This window comes from Polypterus senegalus, chromosome 16 (genome assembly GCF_016835505.1).
Source record: "Polypterus senegalus isolate Bchr_013 chromosome 16, ASM1683550v1, whole genome shotgun sequence".
NCBI classification, from domain to species: Eukaryota; Metazoa; Chordata; class Cladistia; order Polypteriformes; family Polypteridae; genus Polypterus; species Polypterus senegalus.
In genome coordinates, this window is record NC_053169.1 from 7231127 (window position 1) to 7258602 (window position 27476).

At 41.4% G+C, this 27476-nt stretch overlaps 1 protein-coding gene across 1 annotated transcript in view; it reads right to left on the reverse strand.

Annotated features, from left to right (window-relative positions):
- The window catches only part of gclc (glutamate-cysteine ligase, catalytic subunit), an 80499-nt gene that overhangs the window by 45469 nt on the left and 7554 nt on the right, over positions 1 to 27476 (reverse strand). Inside the window, exons 2-3 of the mRNA XM_039737813.1 lie at positions 17917 to 18029; positions 16402 to 16584 (exon numbers count right to left, since the gene is read on the reverse strand). Of these exons, the coding sequence (XP_039593747.1) occupies positions 16402 to 16584; positions 17917 to 18029 (296 nt within the window). The remainder of the gene's footprint in view (positions 1 to 16401; positions 16585 to 17916; positions 18030 to 27476) is intronic.

Genomic DNA, 27476 nt, shown 5'->3' on the forward strand with positions numbered 1-27476 from the left:
TGCATGAAAGTCTATCAGTTTTGACCTGAAAATAAAATTGGAGCCATTAAAGAGTGGGGGGAAAAAATAGCACACTAACTGAGAGCAACGAAACACAGACAAGTAGGTTAATTAATTTAAATCTTCAGAGACGAGAGTATTCTTAGCTGCTGGATTCACTAGCAGTTATCAAGCGATGGAAATAACGTAAAACCTACTTAATCTTTTTCTTCTTTCTGCTGCTCCCGTAAGGGGTTGTTCCACCTCTTCCTGTCCTCTCCATCTTGCTCTGTCACCCCCATTACTCTCATGTCCTTTCTCACCACATCCATAAACCTTCTCTTCAACCTTCCTCTTCTCCACTTACCTGGCAGCTCTATCCTTATCATCCTTCTCCCAATATACCCAGCATCTCTCCTCTGCACATGTCCAAACCAACACAATTACAGACACAAAACACTAAACACAAACTGATAAACGGCACACACACTCATAATACAGTCCAGTTGTGCAGATGGAGATGATGTGGGTGCTGAATTTGATGCCCATTTAAGTGAAGATCTGTAGAAGCTGGGAACGCATCCCCGATGAAGTTGATTTCCAATCCAGACAAAAAAAAAAAAAAATCACACAAACATGCGGGCACAGGACAAGAAAGTAAATCCTGAGAAATCCGCAATCCAATTGTGCAGTGAAGCATTGAAAGAAAAAGACCCGCCAATTGCAATCCTGAAAGATTCTTACAGCTCACTTTTAAAACTAGCGCCTCATCTCTCACCCAGCAGCCCTCATGGAAGCCAAAGCTGCCCAATGATGCAATTTTCCCAGGGGCTGCTGGGATTTGCAGTCCATTTAAGTAGTGCGCTAATTGCATTGTCTGTCTGTCAGCCATACACGCAAAATTTCCATTTAAATATTGAAGAGAAACCTGCAAATATTAAACCTGCAAATCACAATGGCCAACCCTGTATATGTACAAAGACGTTTGACAAATAAATAGAATAATAAATAAATGTATCATACAACCACCACCACCTTAAAATACACACTAGAGTTACTAAAAACAGAAGAAAGAAAACTTCTGGCTTGGCTAAAAATGAGAGAGAAGTCCCAGTAATGAATTACTAAGGCGTATGAAGGAGCCCCAGTAGCCTTTCCAGATACAGTGGTGCCTTGGTTTGCGAGCATAATTCATTCCGGAAGTGGGTTTATAATCCAAAGCACTCGTATATCAAAGTGAATATCCTGATAAGAAATGCAGTGGTGAGGCCTCATCTGGAGTCCTGTGTGCAGTTTTGGTCTCCAGGCTACAAAATGGACGTAACAGCACTGGAAAAGGTCCACAGAAGAGCGACTAGGCTGATTCAGGGCTACAGGGGATGAATTATGAGGAAAGATTAAAAGAGCTGAGCCTTTACAGATTAGGATTATGAGGTGACATGACTGAAGTGTTTAAAATGATGACGGGAATTAGTCCAGTGGATCGAGACGGTGACATTAAAATGAGCTCATCAAGAACACGGGGATACAGTTGGAAACTTGTGAAGGGGAAATTTCACACAAACATTAGAAGGTTTTTCTTTACACAAAGAACGATAGACACTTGGAATAAGCGACCAAGGAGTGTGGTAGACAGTAAGACGTTAGGGACTTTCAAAACTTGACTTGATGTTTATTTGGAAGAAATACGTGGAAGACATTATTGAGCTGAATGGCCTGTTCTAATCTAGAGTGTTCTAAAATAATGGAAACTCAAGATTGATTCGTTCCACAACCCAAAAATATTCATATAAAAATAACTGATTAACACAAAATGTAAAGTAAAAATACATTAAACAAATTAACCTGCATTTTACCTTTGAAAAGAATCATGGCTGGTGTGAGGGAGACGAGAGAGAGGAAGAGGAGGAGGAGGGTTATTGTGTAGGACGACTTTCACCATAACTAACAGAATCCCTGCTATCTGTTGGCTCACTGGAATCTTTTTTTTTTTTTTGGCAACTTTAACAAGGAACATATTCAATGACAGTTGCTTTTGCGGAAATGTGACATTGCATTGTCATTAAACAGATTCATCGCTCGTACTGGTACAGCCTTATTCGGCTGGTGCTTTTCGACAAAATTTTGCACTCTTTCCCACATTTTGTCCACACGAGAAGCAACTTTTTTACATCTTCCAGAACACTTGGCCGCTGCTTTGATACCCTCGTGACTCCTTTTGATGCATCTGGCCCCCCTTATGTCTTCTTTCTTCTTTAACATTGTGCAAATCGTCGACGTAAACTTGTTATAAAATTTTGCAATGTCGGCCACTCGCACACCTCATTTGTGTTATTTGACGATTTCCTTCTTAACTTCCACCGTAATGATCTCCTTCTTCTTACCGGCCTTTCTTTTTAAACTTTTTCTTCATGGGGTCCATTGTTGAGGTACAGTTACTAAAGAACAGCCACTACCCTTGGACACAAAATTAAAACATGCTTTACGCACACACACGTGGTTACAATGCTATAGTAAAACAGTCTACGCTCGTATGGATGTTGACTATACGAGTGAGGCACGCCAACTGAGACCGAGCATGGGAGACGATTACCCACAATCCCGCAGCGAGAGAGAGAGAGAGAGAGAGAGAGAGAGAGAGAGAGAGAGAACTACCATTGGCTCACAGTTGTGGTCACGTGACACTCGGCAGACAAAGAGTAGACGTACTACTCGTATTGCAAGACCTCGCTCATTTATCAAGTTAAAATTTATTAAGTTTTATTCATAAGTTTAGCTTGTCTTGCAAAACATTCATAGACCAACTTACTCGCAATCCATAGTTTTACTGTGCACTGGTTTTAAGTCGGAGTATATACACAGAATCTCAAAATTTGTCTTTTAAATGTAATATTGTTTATTGTGAGGGAAAAAAACACAAGAGCAAGTAAAGAATCCGAAGAACAATAAAAACAATTAACAAATACAACTAAAAGTGGCCCAGTAGTGTAAAGAGGCAGGTTCAACTACCAGGAACGTTCGTATGCAGAATGAAAAGATGGAGATGGAAACAGCAATCCCTGGGTCAGAGATTAAGAACTGTAGGGTCTAATTACACCCCAAGGTCTTCAAGATAACAACAGGCCCATGTCAAAAAATGATCTGGAAAGGTCATTACAGGAAAGTCTTCATCCACCTGCAGCCATGCCTGTTCAAGCCCGAGCCAGTACTTGGATGGGAGATAAATCTGGGAAAAGCTTGGGTTACGGTTGGAAGAGGTGCTGGTGAGGTCCTTTGTAAAGAGTAGGATGTACCCCGAAGTCTAGGCTAAAATTTCCCACCACAGCCTGATCATTCAGGCCCCCTAATCGTCCCTTGTCTGTAACTGGCTGTTCCTCACCCCTTCAAAAGCTAACAGTCAATGTGTGGTACTGACCCAAAATGGCTGCCATCATATCATCCAAGTGGGTGCTACACTTTAGTGGTGGCTAAGAAGTGGCTCCCCAGTTCAGCGAGAAAAGTGCTACATAAATATAAAGAATTATTATTTCTTATTAAAGCACAAAACAAAACAAAAGGAGGTAGAATTTACCAAACCCTCTCAGTCAGATGACACTAAAGTTGGACTCTTTGGCTCTTCACAGGATCAGTTTACTTAACACGAGAAGAGGAAAGCATGCAAAGAAAAGAATCTCCAAATCTTTGTAAAATACAGCAGTGAACTGGTGACGCCGTTGGGGATGTTTTTATTGGCACCCATAATAATACACAACACTTCAAGTGATTCTCGGTGGTAGCATTTTTTCCACATGATCTTGACATGTGGTGGGACGGTCGCATGGTGTGCCAGCCGTGGCTGATGGTCATATGGTATGATGTTGATGTGGTGTGCGACGTTCGTGTGGAATTAACGGTGACGAGTGGTGCGACGTTCGTGTGGCATAACGGTGATGTGTGGTGCGACAGTCATGTGGTGTGACAGCCGTGTGTGGTGCGACAGTCATGTGGTGTGCGACGGTCGTGTGATATGACGGTCATGTGGTGTGACAGCCGTGTGGTGCGACAGCCGTGTGGTGTGCGACAGTTGTGTGGTATGATGGTGATGTGTTGTATGACAGTCGTGTGGTGCGTCGTACCCAGCAACTAAATAATAAACAATCCCTTAACCTCAGTCTGTTCCACTCCATCTGAACTAGCTTGGGTGCTGAGATGTCACCCATCGCATGGCAGCACTCGGGTCCTAATCTGGGATCCTAAGGTGGTTTTTCGTGTGATGGGTGCGGCAACATACTGTATCAGCACCTGCTCCTAACCACCTCCTCCTCTTAAACCAGCAGACAGTAAGAGGGCAGCTGCACCCAAAGCTTACCTAGGATGACCACACTCTCACAATACTCCACACAGAAATTATATATTTTTTTTATTTTACTTACCCACCATAATTTGTAGTGGTGGCCAAGAATAATGTATCGGATGTTTTAATGGAGAAATAACAAATCAAAACTTTCAAACTGAACACAACTCGGTGGTACAACAGCAAGAAAACAGCAAATGATGTGAAAAATGGTCATGGTAAAAAGAAAAATCTCCTATAACTAATGTTACGTAATCCAAACGTGTTATCAATTCTTATGCCCAGAACGTACAAAATCCTTGCATTTTTTTTGCTAAGATAAATAATACTTCATGAATCTTAAGCAAAAACGCTGAACTTTAAAGACGCCTTTGCTGGAATCCTGTCCTTCTGAACCTGCACTTCAGTGTCGCTGTCCATACTGCATACAAGCGGAGGTAGCCAGTCGAGATGTGTCATCCAATCCGTGGCTGCCAAGCTGTGCCGAGTCTTTGACTCCACTTACTTAAGCTGCGTTGCTTTGTGTGCCAATTCAGTTCGTCCTGCCGCTGTCCCTCTTCCTCCTCCCTTCTCTTGTCCATTAGTAGAATTCCTCACAGGAGGTCACAACTCCTGCCACTCCTTTCTGTAAACTAACCAATAAAATCTTCTAAAGATGGTGGAGTCCACACCCCATAATGCAATGCAGTGCGACATTTGGCTCATTCCCTATAGAAATTGCCCTTTGAAAGCGAAATCCTTACCCGGCTGAGCAGATCAACAGAAGCAGCATCACATACCCAGCCAAAAAAAAAAAATTTGTCATTCTGGTTCATTTGGTCAAATATCAAACGGGGCGTTTTCTGCAGTTTTGCTCACATATTTTCGGTGGCTGAAAATTCAATGCATTGAAATCCTTAAAGGAGGGAGAGGAAGGAAGAAGATACTGCAGTAGGAGCTTTGAAGCATCGCACTGTAAATAACTTTTCAAATGGCTGTAAACACAAAACATTTCAGGCTCTTTTGTTCTGCGTGCTTACCGACAACTTTGTTTGAAACGAGAGCCAGAAAAAAACTAAAGTCTTTTAGAGCCAAACGTTTAGGTAGCACATAATTGTAGACTGCTTTTTATTTGGTAGATTTTTATTATATATTTCATAACTTGAAGCCAAAAAGGATGTATGGAATGTTAAAGCTTTATTAGAAACAAAGACACTGTGACTGGCAGGGGTTGGCGGTGATCGAGATGTGCAGTGGGACGATGGAGGGCCGACAGGAAGAGATCAGTGGACACCACTAGGAGGCGCACCGCGCACAGGGTGCAGAGACGGGCACCGTGCGGCCGATTAAAAGAGGAAGAGGCCTTTACAAAATGGAATGAGAAATAAACAGAGCACATCACGGAAGTGTAAGAACTTAAAACAGAATAAAACAGTTAATCTCAAGAGCACAGCAACAAGCCCTTTGTGTCCATCACGTAAGCAGTGCAATTAAAGCTTGTAATGTACTACTGTGTGTTTACTAGAAAGAAAATTACACACCAGCAGTAAGACAGATGTATAAACATGATTACAGTCCATTAACATCAGCCGTAAACTCCTAAAATACTGCAGCCAATACACGAGGAAAGAGAGCTAAACGTCACACAGTGACCCGCAGGATGTCCAGCAAGGCGCATTTGCTGCCACTGGACTTATTTATTGTTACTTATTCATTTTTATTACCACCTAATTTAATTGGTTTTACTTTCCTTGGAGCTATTTCCCAGACATCTTAGATTAGATTATACTTTAAATTATGCCCAAGGGGAAATTAAAATTTTACAGAAGTGGCAAAAAAAGAAATCAATAAATACATAGAACCATCACGAAAACATAAAAACCTCCAGGTTGGATAACAGAGGGCTGCTACTGTCACCAACAGGCCTGTAGGTGGCAGCAGGATGAGGTCACAGTTGCCACAGGTTTATATATATTTAAAAAGTCGTTCAGATTTGGAGAGAGCAGGTCCATAAACGGAACGTGTCTAATGGACACCTGACGCCTGGTAAATCTTGGAAAGCACTTTGAGCTACGTTCTTCATCTAATAATAATGTGTTATAGAATTAAATGTTGTTAATAGTATTATTAGAATACTAATTAACATTATTAGAATGTTAATAGATAACAATACATGTACAGGTATATAGTGCCTTTCCCATGGCTCAAGGTGCTTGTCGCCAGAGTTGTAAACCAGTTTTGATTTATATCAATACCAGTAGAATTCTATGATACTCAATACCAATGCTGCACATCCCCTCTCTGACACACGAACACTGAGGACTCTCAGCCAATGAATCGTTTAGCAAGCAGGGGCTCAGCAAATGTCCAGGCACCCTGTGGTAGTGGCCACATGCCCCAGCAGGCTTGAACATCTGTGTGCCAAACCCATGACCCTGCAGTAAACCAATTGGGGTGGTCGCTGGCTGCCCTCTAGCATTCTGGGGGAGACAGTGTCCAAAACAAGCTTCTGTTATCGAGGTGTGTATATATATATATATATACTCTGTCACCCCCACCACCTTCATGTCCTCCCTCACCACATCCACAAACCTTTTTTTAGGCCTTCCTCTTCTCCTCCGACCTGGCAGCTCTATCCTTAGCATCCTTCTCCCTTCTCTCATTATACTCTTCATCTCTCCTCCTCACATGTCCAAACCAACGGCATCTCGCCTCTCTGACTTTGTCTCCCAACCATCCAACTTGAGCGGACCCTCTAATGTCCTCATTTCTAATCCTGTCCATCCTTATCACACCCAATACAAATCTTAATATCTTTAACTATGCCACCTCCAGCTGTGTCTCCTGTGCCACCGTCTCCAGCCCATATTACCAACAATGATGGATAGATTAAAAGCCATAAGTCTGTATGACCATCAACATCAAGTGACTCTCTGAAAACCCAAACTACAAAGAGGACTGTTTCATTTATGTCAGGTAAAATGCCCAGAGGGGACTGGGTGGTCCCGTGGCCTGGAACCCCTGCAGATTTTATTTTTTTCTCCAGCCGTCTAGAGTTATTTTTCTGTTTTTTCTGTCCACCCTGGCCATCGGACCTTACTCCTTTTCTATGTTAACTAATGTAGGTTTGGATTTATTTTTTCTCCCTAAATAATAAAAACCATCATTTAAAAACTGCATTTTGTGTTTACTTGTGTTATATTTGACTAATGGTTAAATGTGTTTGATGATCAGAAACATTTTGTGTGACAAACATGCGAAAGAATAAGAAATCAGGAAGGGGGCAAATAGTTTTTCACACCACTGTATACACACACACACACACACACACACAAAAGGTGTTTATGCATTTATTTAAAGAGCTTCTGTAAAAAGCCAAATGTCGCCCGGAGACAAATAAACTTCTATAACTTAAGTGAACAACAGTATGCCTTCATCTGTAATAGAATACATAAAAACTAAAAGTAAGAACAGCTTAAAAATACCAGTATAACCATCAAGTAGATACCTGATATCAAAATACAATGCTGGCCTTGACTTTTATTGAGTGACAGACCTGGGGATTCTACTTGTGCTTTGCCAAATGCCGTATTAGGGTTCGGCACCACCCTTAACGTGTCTGCAGCACACGTATGCTCGTTTAGTAATAGCGCCCTGTAGGTGGATGGAGGGCAGCCTCATCAGTGCGTCCCACACAAAGTTTAAATGGGAAGGGCGCAGGTTCTGTATACTCGTAGTGTCGTGGTGCTCGTGGTTTCTCACTCTTTATAGCAGATCAATCTCCCTCTCTTTGTGAATTGGCAGGTTTGGCCCTTATTTAAATGGTCGCCTAAAGCTGCTCATTTGCATGATGGAATGCCAGCAAACACTGTGGGTGATTTAAACTGATTTAATTATAAGCGCCCCCAGCAGTGTGTAGACGCCTTCCACAATACATGGGCAGAGCAGCTTATTATTCATAATCAACAAGCTATTCTTCATATTCCCATAATCCCTCATATTGACGGTATCATAAATCATTTATGTTATGTGAACTTTTAAGACACTGCAGAGTCCTCCCTCACACCCATTGTACCTCTTTCATAACAACTAGGGAGTAACTCTCCAGGGACGAAGCCTTTAATTCAAGATGTCCTCAGGGTTTAAAACAAAAAAAAAACAACATCAACTCTTCCCACAGTTCCAAGAAATTATTTAGAACGTGAGGCGAGACTCCTGCTGGCGTTTGAACGCTGAAGGTGAGTGTCAGTCAGTCGGTACCAACACTCTCCTGCATGGAGCACAACTACTGCACAAGCCGGCTGGACTTCCCATTGAGATATTGAAGATGAAACCTCTGGAAATGTGAAAAGTTCATCAGGCTAAGGACGTCTTGTGTATCACAATTTGAACCTCCTTGGAGGGACGGAGAGAAAAGCGGACATCATGATGGCTTTGAAGACTTGTAGCTAATTTTGACAAACACAACTTGTTAAGCTTCTTTGTTCACTGACACTACTGAAAGCTTTGTTTGGCACAAGAACAAAGAAAAATGCCCGGCTTATCACAGCGGATTAGTTTATGTAGCAATTAACAGCAGACTACTTTTGTGGTTTTATGTGTTTTATTTTTTAAAATTCATAGCCTGATCCGAGAAGGAGGCCTACGCCGTTAAATGGAGTTATACGGTTACAAAGAGTGTTGTGGTGATCAAAGAATGGGTATGAGAGGAAAACCCTGAGGATGTCTGAACTCAAATTGATAATACCAGTTGGGCACAGATCTGGGCAAAGTGACCAAACCATTTTTGAAGCAACTGATGGGCCCCAAGAGCAAGTGGCTCTTTATAATTACTAAACGGACGAAGGGTGAAACAATCACAACTCTCCCTGGAGGAGTTTAAGTAAGAGTGTGTGCGTTGTGGGCGCATGACTGGGTCATCCGGCAAATGGATTACTAGGGGCTCCGCCCCCTACTCGTTTCGCTCGCCAGACCCCGGGTTCGATTTACTGGATATACAATTTAAAGACTGCGGTGGGCTGGCGCCCTGCCCGGGGTTTGTTTCCTGCCTTGCGCCCGGTGTTGGCTGGGATTGGCTCCAGCAGACCCCCCCGTGACCCTGTAGTTAGGATATAACGGGTTGGATAATAGATGGATGGATGGACAATTTAAAGAGAATGTTATTTCCATGGGAATTGTTACATATGCATTATTTTCACTTTTACTTTAAAAATTTTGTATAAACAATATTTGGAATTAACTTTTCTTCACGATTGCATTGAATTTTAATTCCGTGTTTGGAGTTACATCGTGACAACGCAATGTATAACTGCCCGCGAGTGAATTCCATTTCTTTCTCTCTAATAAACCGACTTTTTTGAAAGCTTGTCCCTGTGATTTGTTAATTGTCACAGCAAAAGCTTTTCTAATGGGAAACTGTAAACATTTTAATACGAATGGCATATCGAAAGCGTTATATAAATGCAAAGAATTATTAAGAATTATATCGTAATCTCTTGGACCAATAGCGTGAATTTTCCGCATTCGACTTGTAAAACCGACATTATAAAATACCAGAAATTATACGTTAAAATCAAGTCCTGACTTATCCGCAGGAGAACTTAAATGACAGCATATACAGTACATATTTTTCCTAATTTCATACTGCTGCATATTTATTAACATTCATTGCTACTGTATTTAACCACTGCTATGATTAGAGATCTGTCCAGCTGCACTATGCCACCGTTCTATCTACAGTACTGCCAGTGCATGTCAAGGGCAAGTACATGTTTGTATATTGCCCACCACGGTCTAGTCATCCTGGCCCACTAATCGTCCCCCATCCCTAATTGGTGCTCTCTCCCTCTCTCACTGCTTCACCTAACAGCTAATGTGTGCACGGACATAAAAATGGCTGCTGTTGCATCACATAGGTGAATGCTACACATAGTGAATGCTGAAGTGGCACTTTTGAGTTGTGGGAAAATTATATTAATGTAAAGAATTATTATTATTATAGTAATTAGGGGGGCAAGCCCTCCTGGCGCCTTCAGCACCCAAACCCCCAGTAGGAGCGAGAATATTAGTAAAATCTGTAAATGTACAATAGAGAAATTATTATTTATTGGAGTCAAAAAAAATCTATAAATATGTAAAAGAAAAATTAATTATTATTATTTAACGGAGTAAAAATCATGAAATGAGAATAATGTATTTACTCTCTTACCAACTGGAGTATTCCTGTTAAATTGAGGTCCATTATGCTCAATGAGTATTTATAAGAGATTAACGATCCATTCATTTTAACTGACATTCTTATCAATATAATTTTTTTTTTTAAAAATGACAGGAAAAATCATGTGAAAACTAAAGTGGTATGCAATGGGTTATCGTAACTCGACCTTCAGCTAAGTAAATCACCTAAATACAAACATTGGTGTTATGAATAGATCAGATTTTTTTAATAGTTTGTTCCTGTGAAAGAAAGTTTACTCGTTCAAAAATAAAAACCACAACTTTCTTGATAATCTATTCTAATAAAAGGCAAAGCCCTCACTGACTGACTCATCACTAATTCTCCAACTTCCAGTGTAGGTAGAAGGCTGAAATTTAGCAGGTTCATTCCTTACAGCTTACTTATAAAAGTTGGACAGGTTTCATTTCGAATTTCTACGCGTAATGGTCATAACAGGAAGGTATTTTTCTCCATATACTGTAATGGAGTTGAGCTCGATGGCCGTGGGGGGCGGAGCTGCGTGTAACATCATCACGTCTCCCACGTAATCACGTGAACTGACTGTGAACGCAGTACGTAGAAAAGAAGGAAGAGCTCCCAAAGAGCGCTGAAGAAAAACGCTGAATACTTTATTCGCGAGATACAAGTTTAATAAGAAGACACGAGGTATAAACGAGACTTTGGATCACTTTGTAACAGAGTTAAAATTGCTGTAGCGAGAAACTTTTAAGTGCCGGGTCTTAGCTAACATTAAATAAAGCCGTGGACATCGCAACATCACACAAGAGAGCAGCTCACGTGAACTGACTGAACGCAGTACGAGTGATCACTTCCATGCATCAAACCTGTTCAAAAAACGCATTACACAATTGACAAGGTAGGAAAGGAAAATGCTCCACCAACTTCGTCACGCTGCCACCAAATACTCACAGAAAAATCCACAAGTTAATACACACGCTGTCTCTGGAGTTTCTCCACACTCAATGTATTCCTCGCATCCTCTTTACACCCTCTGATCTCCCATTTCAATTCAGATACCTCCAATTTCCAGTAAGGCTTTGCTTCGCGATGACAATTAATAAGTCTCAGGGACAGACCCTAACAAAAGGATGCCATTGATTTCAGGCAAGATTGCTTTTCTCCTGGACAAAACTATATGTTGCATTTTCAAGAGTGAGCTTGCGCAGCTTCGTCATATTACAATCAGAGTGCTGAACTGACAACGTGATATATAAAGAGAACTATAATAATCGTAATAAACAAACAATAAAACAGAGGAGAACCCGTGGATTAAATAAAAAGGCAGCTTCCTTGGCAAAGCAAGGAAAAAGGATGGCTTTATATGTTGTTCGTTTATAAAACAGCAGAGAAGCTGTGTAAAGGCTGCTTCACAAAAAACCAGCGGAGCGCCTTATGTGAGTAGGCAGTCAGCTAAAGAAGGGAATCAATAAATATCTATAATCGTAATAAACGAACAAAAATAAGCATACAAAGCAGATTAAATAAAGGAAATGGGTACCTGAAAAGTAAAGTAAGTCTCGAATAGCTACACAATAACTATAACAATCGTAATAAATGAACAATAAAACAGTACAGAACCACGAAGCAAGGAGAAACGACGGCCTTATATGGTATTCGTTTATAAAGCAGCGGAGAAGCTGTGTGAAGGCAGCTACACAAAAAAACAGCAGAGCGCCACACTCTGAATGTATTCCTCACATCACCGTTACACCCTCTGATCTCCCATTTCAATTCAAATGCCTCCAATTTCCAGTAAGGCTCTGCTTCGCGATGACAATTAATAAGTCTCAGGGACAGACCCTACAAAAGGTTGCCATTGATTTGAGGCAACCTTGCTTTTCTCCTGGACAAAACTATACGTTACATTCTCAAAAGTAATCACAGTGGACAGTTTGGTCAAATTACAACCGGAGTGCTGAACTGACAATGTGGTATACAACGAGATCCTTAACAGATAGTTATTGGGATATCTTACCTCAGTTTAAAAAGGTTTTCTTTTCTTCTTAATAAAAATTTAAAAGCAGTTCTTCGGCGCTGCGAAGTGCAGGGATTTTGCTATATACAATATATATATGTGGATATGTATATACTGTATATGTATATACTGTATGTGTAGATGTGTATATGTATATATGTTTATATGTCTGTGTGTGTATGTATATATATATATATATATATATATATATATATATATATATATATATATATATATATACTGTATATATATGACAGCAACACTCATAACAGTGACAAAACAATTACATTGACAATCATGTTACGTTAAATTTTTTAAAAATGTTTCCTCTTCTTTTTCATAACTTCTTTAACACACTACTTCTCTGCTGCGAAGCGCGGGTATTTTTCTAGTTTACTTTATAATTTAAAAATGGAATAAGAATCTGAAAATCTAATAACATCACATTAAAGTTTGATCAATTCTGAAAAGAATGATACCAAATTTTATTTATATATATATATATATATATATATATATATATATATATATATATATATATATACTTCACATAAAATCTAGATAGATAGATAGATAGATAGATAGATAGATAGATAGATAGATAGATAGATAGATAGATAGATAGATAGATAGATAGATAGATAGATAGATAGATAGGCGAAAGGCCAGGACCCATGCCTGGAAGGACCGGGAGAGGGACAATGCCCACCCTGGACCACAGGAGGCCCACTGCCAGAGGTCCCCGGACAGTTGTGGAACCCTGGAGGCCAGCACTTCTGCCACACCCAGAGGTGCTGGAGGGAAGGAATTCCAGGGACACCCGGAGTGCTTCTGGGTGTTCATGCAAAACTTCCGCCACACCAGGAAGTGCAGTCAAAAATTCATTGGAGAGCGCCTGGAGCACGTCTGAGTGATTATAAAAGAGGCTGCCTCTCTCGAAAGAGTGAAAGCTGAGCCAAGAGGAGAGGTGGAAATGGCAGAAAGAGAAGTCTGGAGAGGAGAGAAAGGGACTAACAAAAAATTGTTTGGTGCAGGGGCACTGTGTTGTGTGTTGGACTTTATAAAGTAAAGAGTGTGTTTTTTGGAACACTGTGTCCGTGTCTGTCTGTGTAGAGGCTGAACTTTCAAAATAGATATAAATAAATACATATATACAGTAGGGAGAAAAAGGGAGAAAAAAAAATGAATCACGGATCATAAAGCAGTTTTTATTCCTGAGCTTTCAACCCCTGCTAGGGGCCTTCATCAGAGGATAATGCTTAGGCTTACAAGAATCAAAGGGAATATATAGCAAAAAACTACGTGTGTGTTACGGGGCTAAGTCAGTGTGATCGGGTAATTGGGTGTAAAGTTTTGTTTATTACGAACATGTTCTTCTTAAATTTGCATTTGCTGGATTTATGTCCAAGTGTCTGTTGATGCCGTTCTCATTTGATAGCCAAGACTCGGCCAGCTCTCTGGCACTTTTAGTACTGGCCTTAAACCTTACTTGTACGCTGTCCCAGTTAAATGTATGTCCTGTTGATTTAGTATGCGTATAGATCAGTGATCGTGAGTCCTTTCTTCTGATGGCGTTGAGATGTTCCTGTATACGTGTTGTGATTCTTTTTGAAGTTTGTCCCATGCATACCGCTGGATAAGAACTGCACGGAATACTATTAACTGTGTTTTGTGTTTCTGCTGTCGATTTCTTGTTTTTAGCATTAAAGAGGACCGTGCGCAGATTGTTCATGGGTTTCTGTGCTACTCTGATGCCTGACTTGGCCAGGATGAGTGCTGCACCTTCAGACAGCTTGTGGTGATAAGGGAGTGAGTGCCAGGTGGGGTGGGGGTCCTGATTCAAGTCGATTGTTGACTGAGTTTTTTGCCATCTTCTGTGTAAGCTTCGATTAATGAATGTTTTTGAGTATCCGTTTGAAGTGAAAAGGCGGAAGTGAAAGCGTCTTTCATTCATTTTTGTTTCCTTTGTATTACAATGGGTGTGGACTCTTCTGAAGAGTTTTAACACAGCTCCATTTAGGAGATACCGGGTGGTTGCTGGCAAAGTGTAATGTCTGACTGCGTAGCATTCTTTATGGTAAACACTTGTGGTCAGGGTGGCGTCATTATTTCTTTCAATGTTGACGTCCAGGAAGCTGATGTGTCGGTTCATTTCTTTTTCCATAGTAAATTGGATTGCAGGGAATATTGTGTTGACGTGGTTGTAGAATTCATTCAGCTGATCATTTTTTAGTATGACGAATGTGTCGTCTACGTAGCGTATCCAAATTTTGAGTGTGAACTGGGATAGAACCGTGTTTTCAAATCGCTGCATTACCAGGTCCGCTATCAGTCCTGATAACGGCAATCCCATTGGCATGCCTTCTCTTTGAATGTAGTATTTGCCATTGAAATGAAAGTGAGTTTTTTGGCAAAGTGATATCAGGTGCATTATGTCTTCAATGGACAGTTTGGTTCTTGTCTCTATGGTGGGGTCACTTTCTAGTCTCATTAATAGCGTTTCTGTGGCCAGATGAATATAGCAACACAACATAAAACAAGACAATTATCTCATCCTCGGTGATGGATACATCTTTCAAGCGTTGTAATGCCAACTCGGTGGCATTCTCCAAATATTCCAAGTTAAAGCCAGTACTAAAAGTGCCAGAGAGCTGGCCGAATCTTGGCTATCAAATGAGAACGCCATTAACTGACACTTGGACATAAATCCAGCATATGCAAATATATGAAGAACATGTTTGTAATAAATAAAACTTTACACCCGATACCCCCCCTCCTGATCACACTGACTTAGCCACCTCCCCAGCCCCCAACGCCAAGTAATTGTTTGCTATATATTGCCTTTGATTCTTGTAAGTCTAAGCATTATCCTCTGATGAAGACCCCAGGCAGAGGTTGAAAACTCAGGAATAAAAACTACTTTATGATATGTGATTCATTTTTTCTGCCTTTGTGGATCTCCAGCTGCAAATATGCAAGCCCGGCAGGGATGCCTCTGCCGCATACATCCCAGGGGAGCCATCATGGACATTGCAATACCTTCCCGGGCGCTTGGGGGCAGTCTCCCTGGCAGTGGATTCCTCCTCAATCTCCCCCGTGGCTCCATGGGACATGGAGTCCACCACAGCAGCCCGGTTGGGAGATGGGGTGGCCGCTAGGGGGTGCTGCAGAGACCCAGCCACCACACTGGACGGTTTATCAGTCCCACCCGGAGGTGCAATTAAGACCAGCTGGTCAGGCACCTGGATCACTTCCGGGTGGGGTATAAAAGGGCCTGCCTCCCACCAATCGAGGCCAGAATCGGGAGGAAGAGGACGAGGTTGCCTGGGAGGAGTGGTGGAGCAGGAAAGTGTTTGGTTGTGTTTGGGTTTTGTGCTTGGCACTGTGTTTGGGCTGTGTGGCACGGGGAAGACGTGTTACACGGCTGAAGAAACAAAATAAAAGATCCTTGAGTGTGAACACGTGCCTCTGCGTATTCTGTGCCGGGTCGGGCACTATATAGCGCCTTGTTTACTATAAATATATACATATATATATATATATATACATATATATATATAAATAAATAAATATATATAAATAAATAAAATATATATAAATAAATAATATATAAATAAATAAATAATATATAAATAAATAATATATAAATAAATAAATATATATATATATATATATATATATATATATATATATATATATATATATATAATATGCCTTGTGCCCTGTGTTGGCTGGGATTGGCTCCAGCAGACCCCCCGTGACCCTGTATTCGGATTCAGCGGGTTAGAAAATGGATATATATATATATATTTATTTTAGATTTTAGATATAGAAATAATAGATGTATAATGAAAATAAGGAGAATTAAATTGAACTGATAAAAGCAAAAATGTGTACCTGGGGAATGATGTAATAGTGATGATAGTCTCAGAGTCTTTGAGCACAGAGGACGCTTCTCTCCTTCGCTTCTTCATGTTGGCTTCCACAGTGTTAAAGTCAGACATCGCTCCTCCATAAGGCTGCCCTGGAGTGCCTTCAATCATATAGATGCCATATTCTGGCCTCCAGAGTGTGGGATGGCTGAAAGGAAAAAGAGTGGTCCAGTTGAGACAACGAGAATTAGTACATTAATTACACAATTCCTTTTATTTCATCTGCTTCTCCCAATTGACTGTTTAAAGGCAGCTCAGCAGCAATTAAAACCAAAAGCTCAGAGAACAGCAAATACAATAAGCACTCACTGTATTAAAAGCAGTTTATAAATCAAGTCACCGATTCCCCTAATTACTTAGTATAAAATTCCCAGATGCAAATTACCAAAGTGAAGTATCATTTCATTTAGTGAACGTTTACCCAAGGCCTGGTGGATGGCACAGCATCAAATGAAAAGTCCTCTCAGAGACGTTAAGGCAAACCCCATCTCATTTTAAAATGAAAAGCAACTATTGTACTTAGAACTGCCTGATCCCTTGGGGGTCTTTTATAAAAGAATTGCTGCACAATTAAAAAAAAAAAAAAAAAACGGATATCCTGGGAGCCTCAAACCTCCAGATGACCACCAAGTCTTGAGTCTCAACTCAGTTGCTGCCCATGTGGAGTTTGCATGATCTTCTCGTGTCTGTTCTCTGGGTGCTATCAGTGTCCAAAAAGCCAAATTAAATCCACTGGGATTCAATGTTGTGTGACAATAAAATGTGAAAACTCCCAAGGGGATGAGCACAATTTGTAGGCCCTGCAATAGTAAGAACGATGTGCTCATTGAGATACTGGATGGAATAAAACCAAAACCCCCCAGGGCTGAAATTGAGAACCACTGGGTTAGGATTTAACAGATTGGGGAGTGGTAACCTCCCATAAATATTATTATATTGCCTTTTTATTTCCACTTGAATGTATTTGGCCACATTACTCCATTGTGCAATGTATCTGTACTTCTAAAGTGACACAGGAGGGTGTTTGTTACAGAAAGGTCAGTCAGTCATTTTCTAACCCGCTTAATCCTCTAATAGAGTCACGGGTGTCTGATAAAGCGTATCTGACCTAGGGTAGGGCGCAGGGCAGGAACAAACCCTGGACAGGATGCCAGCCCATCACAGGGCACACACACACACAGGCTAGTTTAGCTTTGCCAATTTACCTAACCTGCACATCTTTGGACTGGTGGAGGTGACCGGAGCGCCAGGAGAAAACCCATCCAGACACAGGGAGAACAAGCCAACTCCATACAGGGAGGGCCCGGGATGCAAACCCCGGTCTCTTCACTAAAGAGCGGCGCTACCACACAAGCATGCTATACAAACTAATGGCTGCTGTCAATCTGTATAGACCCTTCACTTTTCCAAAACAACCCTGAAATTCACACCAGATGGATAAAAGTGTTTGTTGCTTAAACTGCTGAAACATACAACTTACTTGGGATTGGTCTTCTCGCCTTTGTCTTGCAGAATATCTAAAACCTCCACTCCACTGAGCAAAACTTGTGCTTTTTGCTCTTTGTGATCCACGTGCACCAACATGTACTCAACCTGAAAGACCAAAATGATAATCAAGAACTGCAATACGTGTCCTTCATCACAACACACCACATGGGATAAGCAACAAATACAAAATAAAATGTAGTTTTATGGGTGGAGTGCTCCTTTAAGACCAAAACTATTGTGACGACCTGCACCATACTGTTAGCACATCACCTCGTTTTGTTCGTTTAATCTCATTTATTCAAAACTTGCTGTCCCCTTGTGGCTCTGCCCGTGTAGTATTGAAACGGAACAAATTTTAAAAATCAATTAAAAAAAATAAATAATGTGTATTAAGAATAATTTCTATTGATAGCTTTTGTATCCGAGGGCTGCTTGATATACAGTATTTTTGGTTTTGCTATCAGGGGTGAGAATGTAGCTGTGATCTCTTTGCGAAAAATGGAAAAAGTTGGCAAGGTATCTCTGGCCAAGCGGACTCCAATGACACACGTTGGCACTGTATCTGATGGTGTTCAGCTCTGACAGGAGAGCATCCCCCGCGTGGGGAGAAGAGCACATGGCCGTGATATCTCTGCCAATGAGCAGCTACACTCTAAAAGACACATAGCCCTGATCTCTCTGTGAAAAACGTCAAACGTTACTCCTTAACAATCTCTACATGATAATGTCTGCTGAAACAAACAGGTGTCGCTAGCTAAGAGCAGACAACGCGTGGCGAGAGAAAAAGCGACTGGCAGGCGGGTGAGTGAAGAAGGTGAATAAATCGGTACTGCTAGTGAACTAGGATACTTAGACAGAAGTCACAAAATCAACCAGAATGCTCAAGCAAATTTCTAGAAAAAAAGAAAAAAAAAGCCTGCTCTAAATCCATTAAGCAGTCCTCTCGTTCACTAGCTAAACAGATGTAAGATATGCCCAGAGGCTGGCGCGTGAGTGAGGAGGACTTCACCCCCCCTCCCCACATCCCGCAGCGTCTCTCTCAGATTCACGCGAATAAATGGGTACCACAAGCGAACTGTGATACTTAGTGTGATGAGAGAAGTTGCAAAATCAACTGGAATGTTTAAGCAAATTCTAGTAAAAAAAAACCTGATCTAAATCCGTGAAGTAGTTCTCTCATGAAAAGCAGGCAGACAGACAGTTGTTGGATTTTATAGATGGATAGATAGCCATTTTAGTATAGTCGGCAGGATAGACAGAGAGATAGACAGAGATAGATACAGATAGACATTTTAGTATAGTCGGCAGGATAAATACAGATAAGACATTTTAGTATAGTCGGCAGGATAGATAGATAGATAGATAGATAGAAAGAGAGAGATATGGGCCTACTTCAGGAAACAACTAATGAGTTACAACCTACTGCTGGTTGCAGCAATTCAAGTAAATGGAATGTTTAAGCAAATTCTAGTAAAAAAAAACCTGATCTAAATCCGTGAAGTAGTTCTCTCATGAAAAGCAGGCAGACAGACAGTTGTTGGATTTTATAGATGGATAGATCGCCATTTTAGTATAGTCGGCAGGATAGACAGAGATAAATACAGATAGACATTTTAGTATAGTCGGCAGGATAGATAGAGAGATACAGATATACATTTTAGTATAGTCGGCAGGATAGACAGAGAGATAGACAGAGATAGATACAGATAGACATTTTAGTATAGTCGGCAGGATAGATACAGATAAGACATTTTAGTATAGTCGGCAGGATAGATAGATAGAGAGATATGGGCCTACTTCAGGAAACAACTAATGAGTTACAACCTACTGCTGGTTGCAGCAATTCAAGTAAATGAAGCCTTGAAAAGTTAAAACAAACAATTTGCACAGGTGTCCCAACTCCTGTTGATTACTTAAAAGCCCTGTGTCTGCCTTGAAGCAGAGTTGGCACAGACTGTGTTACTACACCCTCCAAAGTACAACTTGGACAACAGTGTAGTGATTCTAGCAAGAATTAACAATTAAAATGAAACAGAGCATTAATACCCTTACAAGTGTAGGCCTTTCATTCGGTGTCTGTGAGTCCAGTGGTGTCCTACACAATCCAAAGGCAATTGGAAACTGGAAGAAACTCTGACAGGACAAGATCTGGCAGAGCCAAAGTCACAAGCCAATCAGAAGTGAAGTTTCTGAGGGTCACCAGCTTGCATGATTGGTGCTTCACAGCACAACAGCTACGAGCAGAGCGTCACAGTGGAGGTCGCCAAAAGTGAGGGTCAGTTTGTGCTGTGCTGCATCCTTGACGGGGCGAGTGGCAGTAGGAAAGCCATGAACTAAAGGCCGAGATCGGGCCTTGAAATACCAGCTGTGGACTAAAGCAGACTGGAGTCAAGCAAAATAACCCCTTTTATTGGCTAACTAGAAAGATTACAATATGCAAGCTTTCGAGGCGACTCAGGCCCCCCCCCACAGGTGAGATGTAATACAAAAACTGGAGTTCTGTGAGTTTAGGACAAATAAAATTTAAGTGAGACATCTTAAATGTAAAAAATTAATAGACCTCTTCAGGCTAAGATTCATTTTAAGGCTAAGAAACAATACACGGTGAAGATCTTTGGATAAGATTACTGCCCAACATAGCTGTTTTTGAAGTTTCTTATGAGTTTATCAATACTTGTTGGTTGTAGTCAGGTTGTCTGTGTTAGTCCAAGAGATGCATGACTACAGGCGCTCGATGTTACACACCTGTGGCCATGGAAGTGACTGGAACACTGGAATTCAATGATTTGGAGGGGTCCCCAAAACTTTTGGCAATATCATGTATTTAAACCTCTGGAAGCTCCAGGTTTACACAAATGACAAATGAAATGACAAACAGCACAAAAGGTGACAGTCATTTGAAAGTCATAGTTAATCATAATGGGGTCCTACTTATGAGTCCTGTCTGTCTCTCTGAATATACAAAGCCCCCATGGTAAGGGGCATAGTATTTGTTGGACAATCACTGGAAAGATGAAGACGAAGGAGCATCTGCTGATGTGACAATCAAAGTCACTAAAATGCACAAATGGCTGCAGTCTGAATATCCCATCATGCACTGCTGGGTCCCTCATCAGACATTAAGTGGCAGGCTCATCACAGCACCAGGACTCTTACTAGAGAAGGCCGTCCCTCCAAATTAAACATCAGAGCGAGACGTCGACGGGTCAGAGAGGCCACTAAAACTCAGAAGTCTGCGATGCTCTTTGGCTGGAACTGGAGTGAAGGTGCAGGGGGTCCTCCACAATTTCAACAGCTCTCTACGGGGGGAGAGCAAGAAAGAAGCCATTCCTGAAGAAGGTCCACATAAAAGCAGGTATGGCATTTGCTACAAAGTATGAGAAAGACCCAGTTATGATGTGGGAGAAGGTTTAATGGTCTGATGAGACCAAGACAGAGCTTTTTAACCAAAGAGGTATGTGTGGCATAAAACTAACAGTGCCCAGGTCTCAAGAAACACCAAACCTACAATAAAATATGGTGGTGGTGGCAGCAACATCATGCTATGGGGATGCTTTTCCTGTGCTGTGACTGGGAATGTTCAATTAGAGTCGAAGGGTGAACCTGCTGTGGCTCAGAAGAAGATTCATCTGTCAACATGACAATGACCATAAGCAGAAGGCCAAAGTGGCACTGCAGTGGCACAGAAACAGAAAGGTGAATGTTCTGGAATGGCCAAGTATTGAAAGCCCTGATCTTCACCCTACTGAGAATCTGTGGCACTGTTTGAAATCTGCCAGCCCAACCACCGAGAGGAGCTCCATCAGTCCTACCAGGAAGAACGGAGAAGAATCACACGTGAACAACGAGAAGCACTGGGACATACTTACACACTGAAAAGAATGAAGGCTGCTATTGCAGCAAAAGGGGTCTCGACAAAGTAAGAATGTGAAGGGCTTGAACACTTAGGAAAAGACGAACTTTGAAGTTTTGTCTTTTTCAGTTAAATTTTCTACAGAAAAAGGTTCATTTGAACTTTGGAAGTGTATTGACATACAGTAACAGCTTAAGAGTTCACATTACAGGTCGTCCCTGAGGTACGGATATCTGACATACGACTAACGAACGGGACCGCAGCTGCTCCTTCATCTGTCTGGGGGACGTGACACGGGATCCTCAGTAACTGCCGCTCCGTCATCTTCGGCCTGGGAACGCCGCACGCGGTAGCTCGAGGGGGGCGATTTCGCCGCTCACGCAGTGTAGTGTCCCTCGGGCGGCTCCGGTTGATGAATGGGGCGGTGGGGGCCGCACCCCATTCATTCTCAGTGGGCGGCTGGGTGTGCGGCAAGCACTCGTGTGTAAAACGGAGGCTTAATGGGACTGGACGCAGGCTGGATGGAGTGGAGGGAGCGTTTCACACGCTGCCCTGTTCGTTCTCAGTGGGCAACTGGTGATGATGCAAGTGGCGACCTGGTTGTGGCTGAACGGAGGACCACTGAGGGTGAACGGGGCAGCATTGTAGTGTGCCTTGGATGGCTGCCTGTTGAATGGGGGCGGTGGTGGGTGATTCACTACCTGCCTTTGGTCACACCGTATTCGTTCTCGGTGGGTTGGCGCTGCAGGCAGCATACTGTAGTAGAGGTGACTGCATGGCGGGCGAATGGTGAATCGGCCCTCGCTGCCCCCATTCATTCTCAATAGCAAGCCTGCTTGTACTGTTACGCACACAGCAGGAAGTTGTCTCTCGTCAGTACGTCAGACGTGTTGACGACGGGTGCCTTCCTGCTGTGATCGCGTGGACAAGTGCTGTGCAGAAGAGCTCATCTTAACCTTCAACAATGTCTCTGAAACACAAATCTGATGCAAATGCTGGTGATACAGGAAAGAAGAGAAAAACCATCACCATGGAAAATAAAGTAGAAATAATAAAAAGATCAGAGAGACGTGAAACTCCATCATTCATTGGCAGAGCACTTGGTTACAGTCAGTCAACAATAGGATTTATTCAAATAATGTTCCGATTTACATACAAATTCAACTTAAGTACAAACCTACAGTCCTTATCTCGTACGTAACCCGGGGACGGCCTGTACTAACACTAAATGGAAAAACATGTGGACAAATCTCTTGTCATGCAGAAAACGAGGATGACGTTCAAGGGGATTGAATACTTTCGCAGTGACAGCCAAGAAAAAAAAAACAAGAAATCGAACCTGACGCAGGAGACAAAAACTTTTGATATATCTGAAGCCAGGAAGCAGGAAAAGAGGAAAAGGAAGAAGAGGATGAAGACCAGGATCCCGATAAGAATTGGAAATAGCTCTAGGAATACAAGAGTTCTTAAACCTGCTACTTTACTTCACAATTTTGAGAAACGAGGACGGCGTCTCTCTGACAGAATGGAGTCGGCCTTCTTTCTTGCTAACAGGAATTCAGTGCCGGCCCCCTTTAAACTCTCTTCATGGGCCTGATCTTAGAGATGCCCGACATTTACAGATTGTACATTTTTACAGAATTTGAATATAACTGGAAAATCAAATATGCTGGGTTAGCGCAGGGGTCCTCAATCGCGGTCCTGGAGAGCCACAGTGGCTGCAGGTTTTTGCTCCAACCCAGTTGCTTAATAAAAAGCACTTATTGCTAAAGTAACACTTCTGCTTCACTTTAGTGATTTTGAGCCCTTATTGCTTCATTTGGTCTTAAACAGCTATTTGAATTGCTCCTTATTATCAATAACATGCAAATGACAAGAGAGAGCAGCATTTCTCCATTTAGCTTCTTTACATTTACACCTGTGTGTATTGATCTGCACTATTGGGTTTAATGAAATACTTGGAAGAAAAATGAAGAGAAAAAAGTGAAGGACTGAGAATTACTCGTCCATTTTAGCCTTCAAATCATTTGCATGATAGAAAGGGAAAGAAAATCCAGGATATGAGAATGAGCTGACATAGCAGAGTTCATTTAATTTCATAGCTTGTTAGTGCTTTATTGGCAAGAATTGCTTTCTAATTAAGCAACCAGGTCAGAACAAAAACCTGCAGCCACTGCGGCTCTCCAGGACTGGGATTGAGGACCCCTGGGTTAGGGTGAACTTGGAGCTAGAAGACACCTGCCCGCTGGCTGGCCCCCTCTTCCTCAGTCTCTCCGAGTTTGCTCCTCTTTCTCCACCTTTAAGTCTCAACTCAAAACTTTCCTTTTCGACGAACTTTTGTCTTCTGTGTGATTTTATTTTTCTCTGTATGTAAAGCGCCCTTTAGGTTTGTGAAAGGCGCTTTATAAATGCAACTTATTGTTATCACTTGATGATCCCCTCTCTACGGTATATTTGGCGATTGGCAGGCCGAGGACCAGGCCAAAATAAATAAATAAATGTGCACGCCATATTAAAGGACTGCACAGGAAAAGTAAAAACCGTTTTACAATTCTTTAATGCCATTACTCGTCAATCAATATATTAAGAAAGGAAAATTTGAAACTCTTTATGAGTAATGGAGAGAAAGCTGTCATTTTTAAAGTGAAATCCGAATGCTCCATTTCTTCCACTTCACCAAACTCCTTCTCCTAACTTTGTTTTTGCAATCCCATAATCCACTGCTGGAATGTGGGATTAATCTGTAAAAACAAGGTGCCCGTCATGTTTGAATTCCAAGCGGACTAAATCACTGAATATCTGATGAGGTCTATTAATAAAAGTCAGCAATCCTAGAAAAATACGCCCTGCATCTTTCAGCATTAGACAAAATATATATTTAAAACAAAACAAAAAAAAAAAACGCAACCCTCCTCGATAAGCAAGTAAACCCATCTATTCAAACAGAAGGATGAGAAAAACAAACATTGAGTCAGTAAAGTGACGCCAGGAGCCTTTCATGACTCTTCTGTGACGCCAGCCGTAGGCCAAGGCCATGAGACACCATTAATACACCTGAGGGGGCTTCGGTCTCCCCCCTTTCTGCTTATCATTCTGACGGGTCACATGCTTCATTAGGCTTATTGAGCGACTGAACGGGGTAAATATTGCACTTCAGAAGGGAACCTTTGTCCTTTTAAAAGCCAATTTCCTCCCACTGCATACGTATCACGGGACCCCCAACTCCCCTCCAAACACCCTCAGAGCCTGCTATAGTCCAGAATGTGTTTTCACTTTTGCCGCAGGACAGATTTGGTTTTTACAGGACGTGCTGTACAACCACACCACCTGCGCCTCAGACCTGAAGCTCAGTCTGTTCAGGCTCGGCCAGCACGTGAGTGGAAGATCATCTAGGAAACGCTTGGGTTGCTGCTGGTGAGGCCAGCAGGGGACGCTCACCCTGTGGTCTGAATGGGGATCCCAATACCCTCCAAGTGCAGCAACGGGGACACTGTGATGTAAATATGGCGCTGTTGTTCAGATGAGACATAAAACCGACTTCCCAAATCTCTGTGGTCATAAAACATCCCTGGGCATCCTTTGAAAAGAGTGGGGTGTGTCCCGATGTCCAGGCTCCCTGTGATGTCCCTGTGGTCTGAATGACAATCCAAATGCCCCTGGTGCTGCAAAAATGGTGCTGTCCGAGGTTATGACTCTCTGTGGTCATTAAAAAATCTCTCAGCATCCTTCAAAAAAAAGAGTAGCATTATCCCAATTTAATGGTTAAAATATCCCATCAAGACCCCTTATCGTCCCCTGTCTCAAACTGGCTAACTCTCTGGCGATTCATCCTACGTATAGTCCCTTACGAAGTACAAATCCGAGTTTGGCTCAGGGCCTATCTCAAAGGACGGAAAGAGTGCCAGTCCATTACAAACCTGTAGCCAAACAGGACACTGTGCCCGCCACTGAAGATGGATTAACATTAACAACAGATTCATTAATTGCAATCTTCTTGCTTTACTTCTTTTGTAGATTTTAAAATTATTACATTAAGCTGAGCTTTGCCATCAACTTGCTGTTCCTTTGTTACCTACAAGCCTACATTAATTCATTTCCTCCTAATGAGCTCAGCCACGTAACCTCAGTCACCAGTTCACCAAAGCCTTTCTTTGAAACTTAAGCCAACTATTTTATCACAGATATTCTTTTTCCTTCAAACAGGCAAAGTTCTTCGAGGACTTAAGCCTTATTTGCCCAATCATGTCTTCCTTTGTGTTGATTCAGCTCTCTCCCAGGTACTCGTTAATCCACGCGATTACATGACCTTCTGCACACAACACAATGAAACTGACAGTTGTGGAAGACGAATGTTCTCTTCGTTCCCTTGTACTAATTCATGTCTGAGAAGTAAGCTTTACTAAACCATGTAATAGCATGCTTTGTTTTTAGCAAACAGAAAAATGTTTGGGCAAAGGACTCAAGGTCTGAGCATTCTACACAAGTCTGCCTTATCACGTTTTCCCTTAGCTTACATCTGAACGCCATAACAAAAGGGGCCAAGAAATCAAGTTGCATAAGGGGCGTTGAAGGGGCTAAAGGTTTGTGTATAATAAATGTGTTGACTGTTACATTTTATAATGATATTAAATTACGCATTCTAGGGGTATAAAACTGGACCCCACCCAACAGACGGGGTTCAGAAGAGCCCTGATGCTGTCATGTATATTTGATTGTCTGCTTTTCAGAAACTCTTCTCACCGTGACTCTGAAAATAAAGCTGCTTTATAACCGCACCTGCTGTCGGGTCTGAGATTTCGTCCACACAGTCTACAGTGTAACCCCTTCATTTAACAAGCCCACCGTGTGCTGTTAGTAAATCAACTGCTAATATAATTACATTAAAGTCTGAAAACGTTATGGGCCACGTCTCTTCAAAAGTGCTCATAGAAAAGCAAGTCATTTATTTAAAAACCAACACAAGTTGACCCAAAGTGCTTTGCAGTTGAAAATAATTAAATAACAAATTCTACATACATAGCAAAAATGTACAAATAAAATCACATAGCAGAATATAAAATATATAAATAAAATAACCTGAAAACATATATACAAGAAGTAAGAAAATAAAATTAAAATTAAATTAAAACATAACACAATAAAACAATACAACAAAAAAAATCGGGAGTGGTCTCCCCTCGACTTTCTCGTATACTCAGATATGGGGATGGATATTTGAGGAATAAACTGAGAGACAATCATTCTGTTTTTATATTACGTACATTAAAGAACCATCAACAACAAATCAAATTAAATTAATAATATACCAAACAATTATTATAAAAGTAAAGTTGAATAAATTGGACTCTGCAGCTGCATGAATTAAATTTTTGCCATGATAATTTTATTTTGCCGAACAATTCAGGTAAATTGCCACTTTCAGTAAGCGGAAGTTGGTCAAAACTACAAACAGACTTTAGTAAAGTGTGTAATGCAAAACTTGGACAAAAAATTCAGTTTACGTAAAGCAAAAATGTTCTCAAATATGCATGTATTACCATTTGAACGTCAAGCGGAAAATTGCAATTATCTTAAAAACCGGTCGTTTTTCGAAAAAATGCAAAGCGACAAAAAAATGCTTAGAATGTGGTGCTTTACCAAACCGTGAGATTATCAGATTTTTTATATTTTTGGAAAAACATTTCAGGTAAAGTACCACT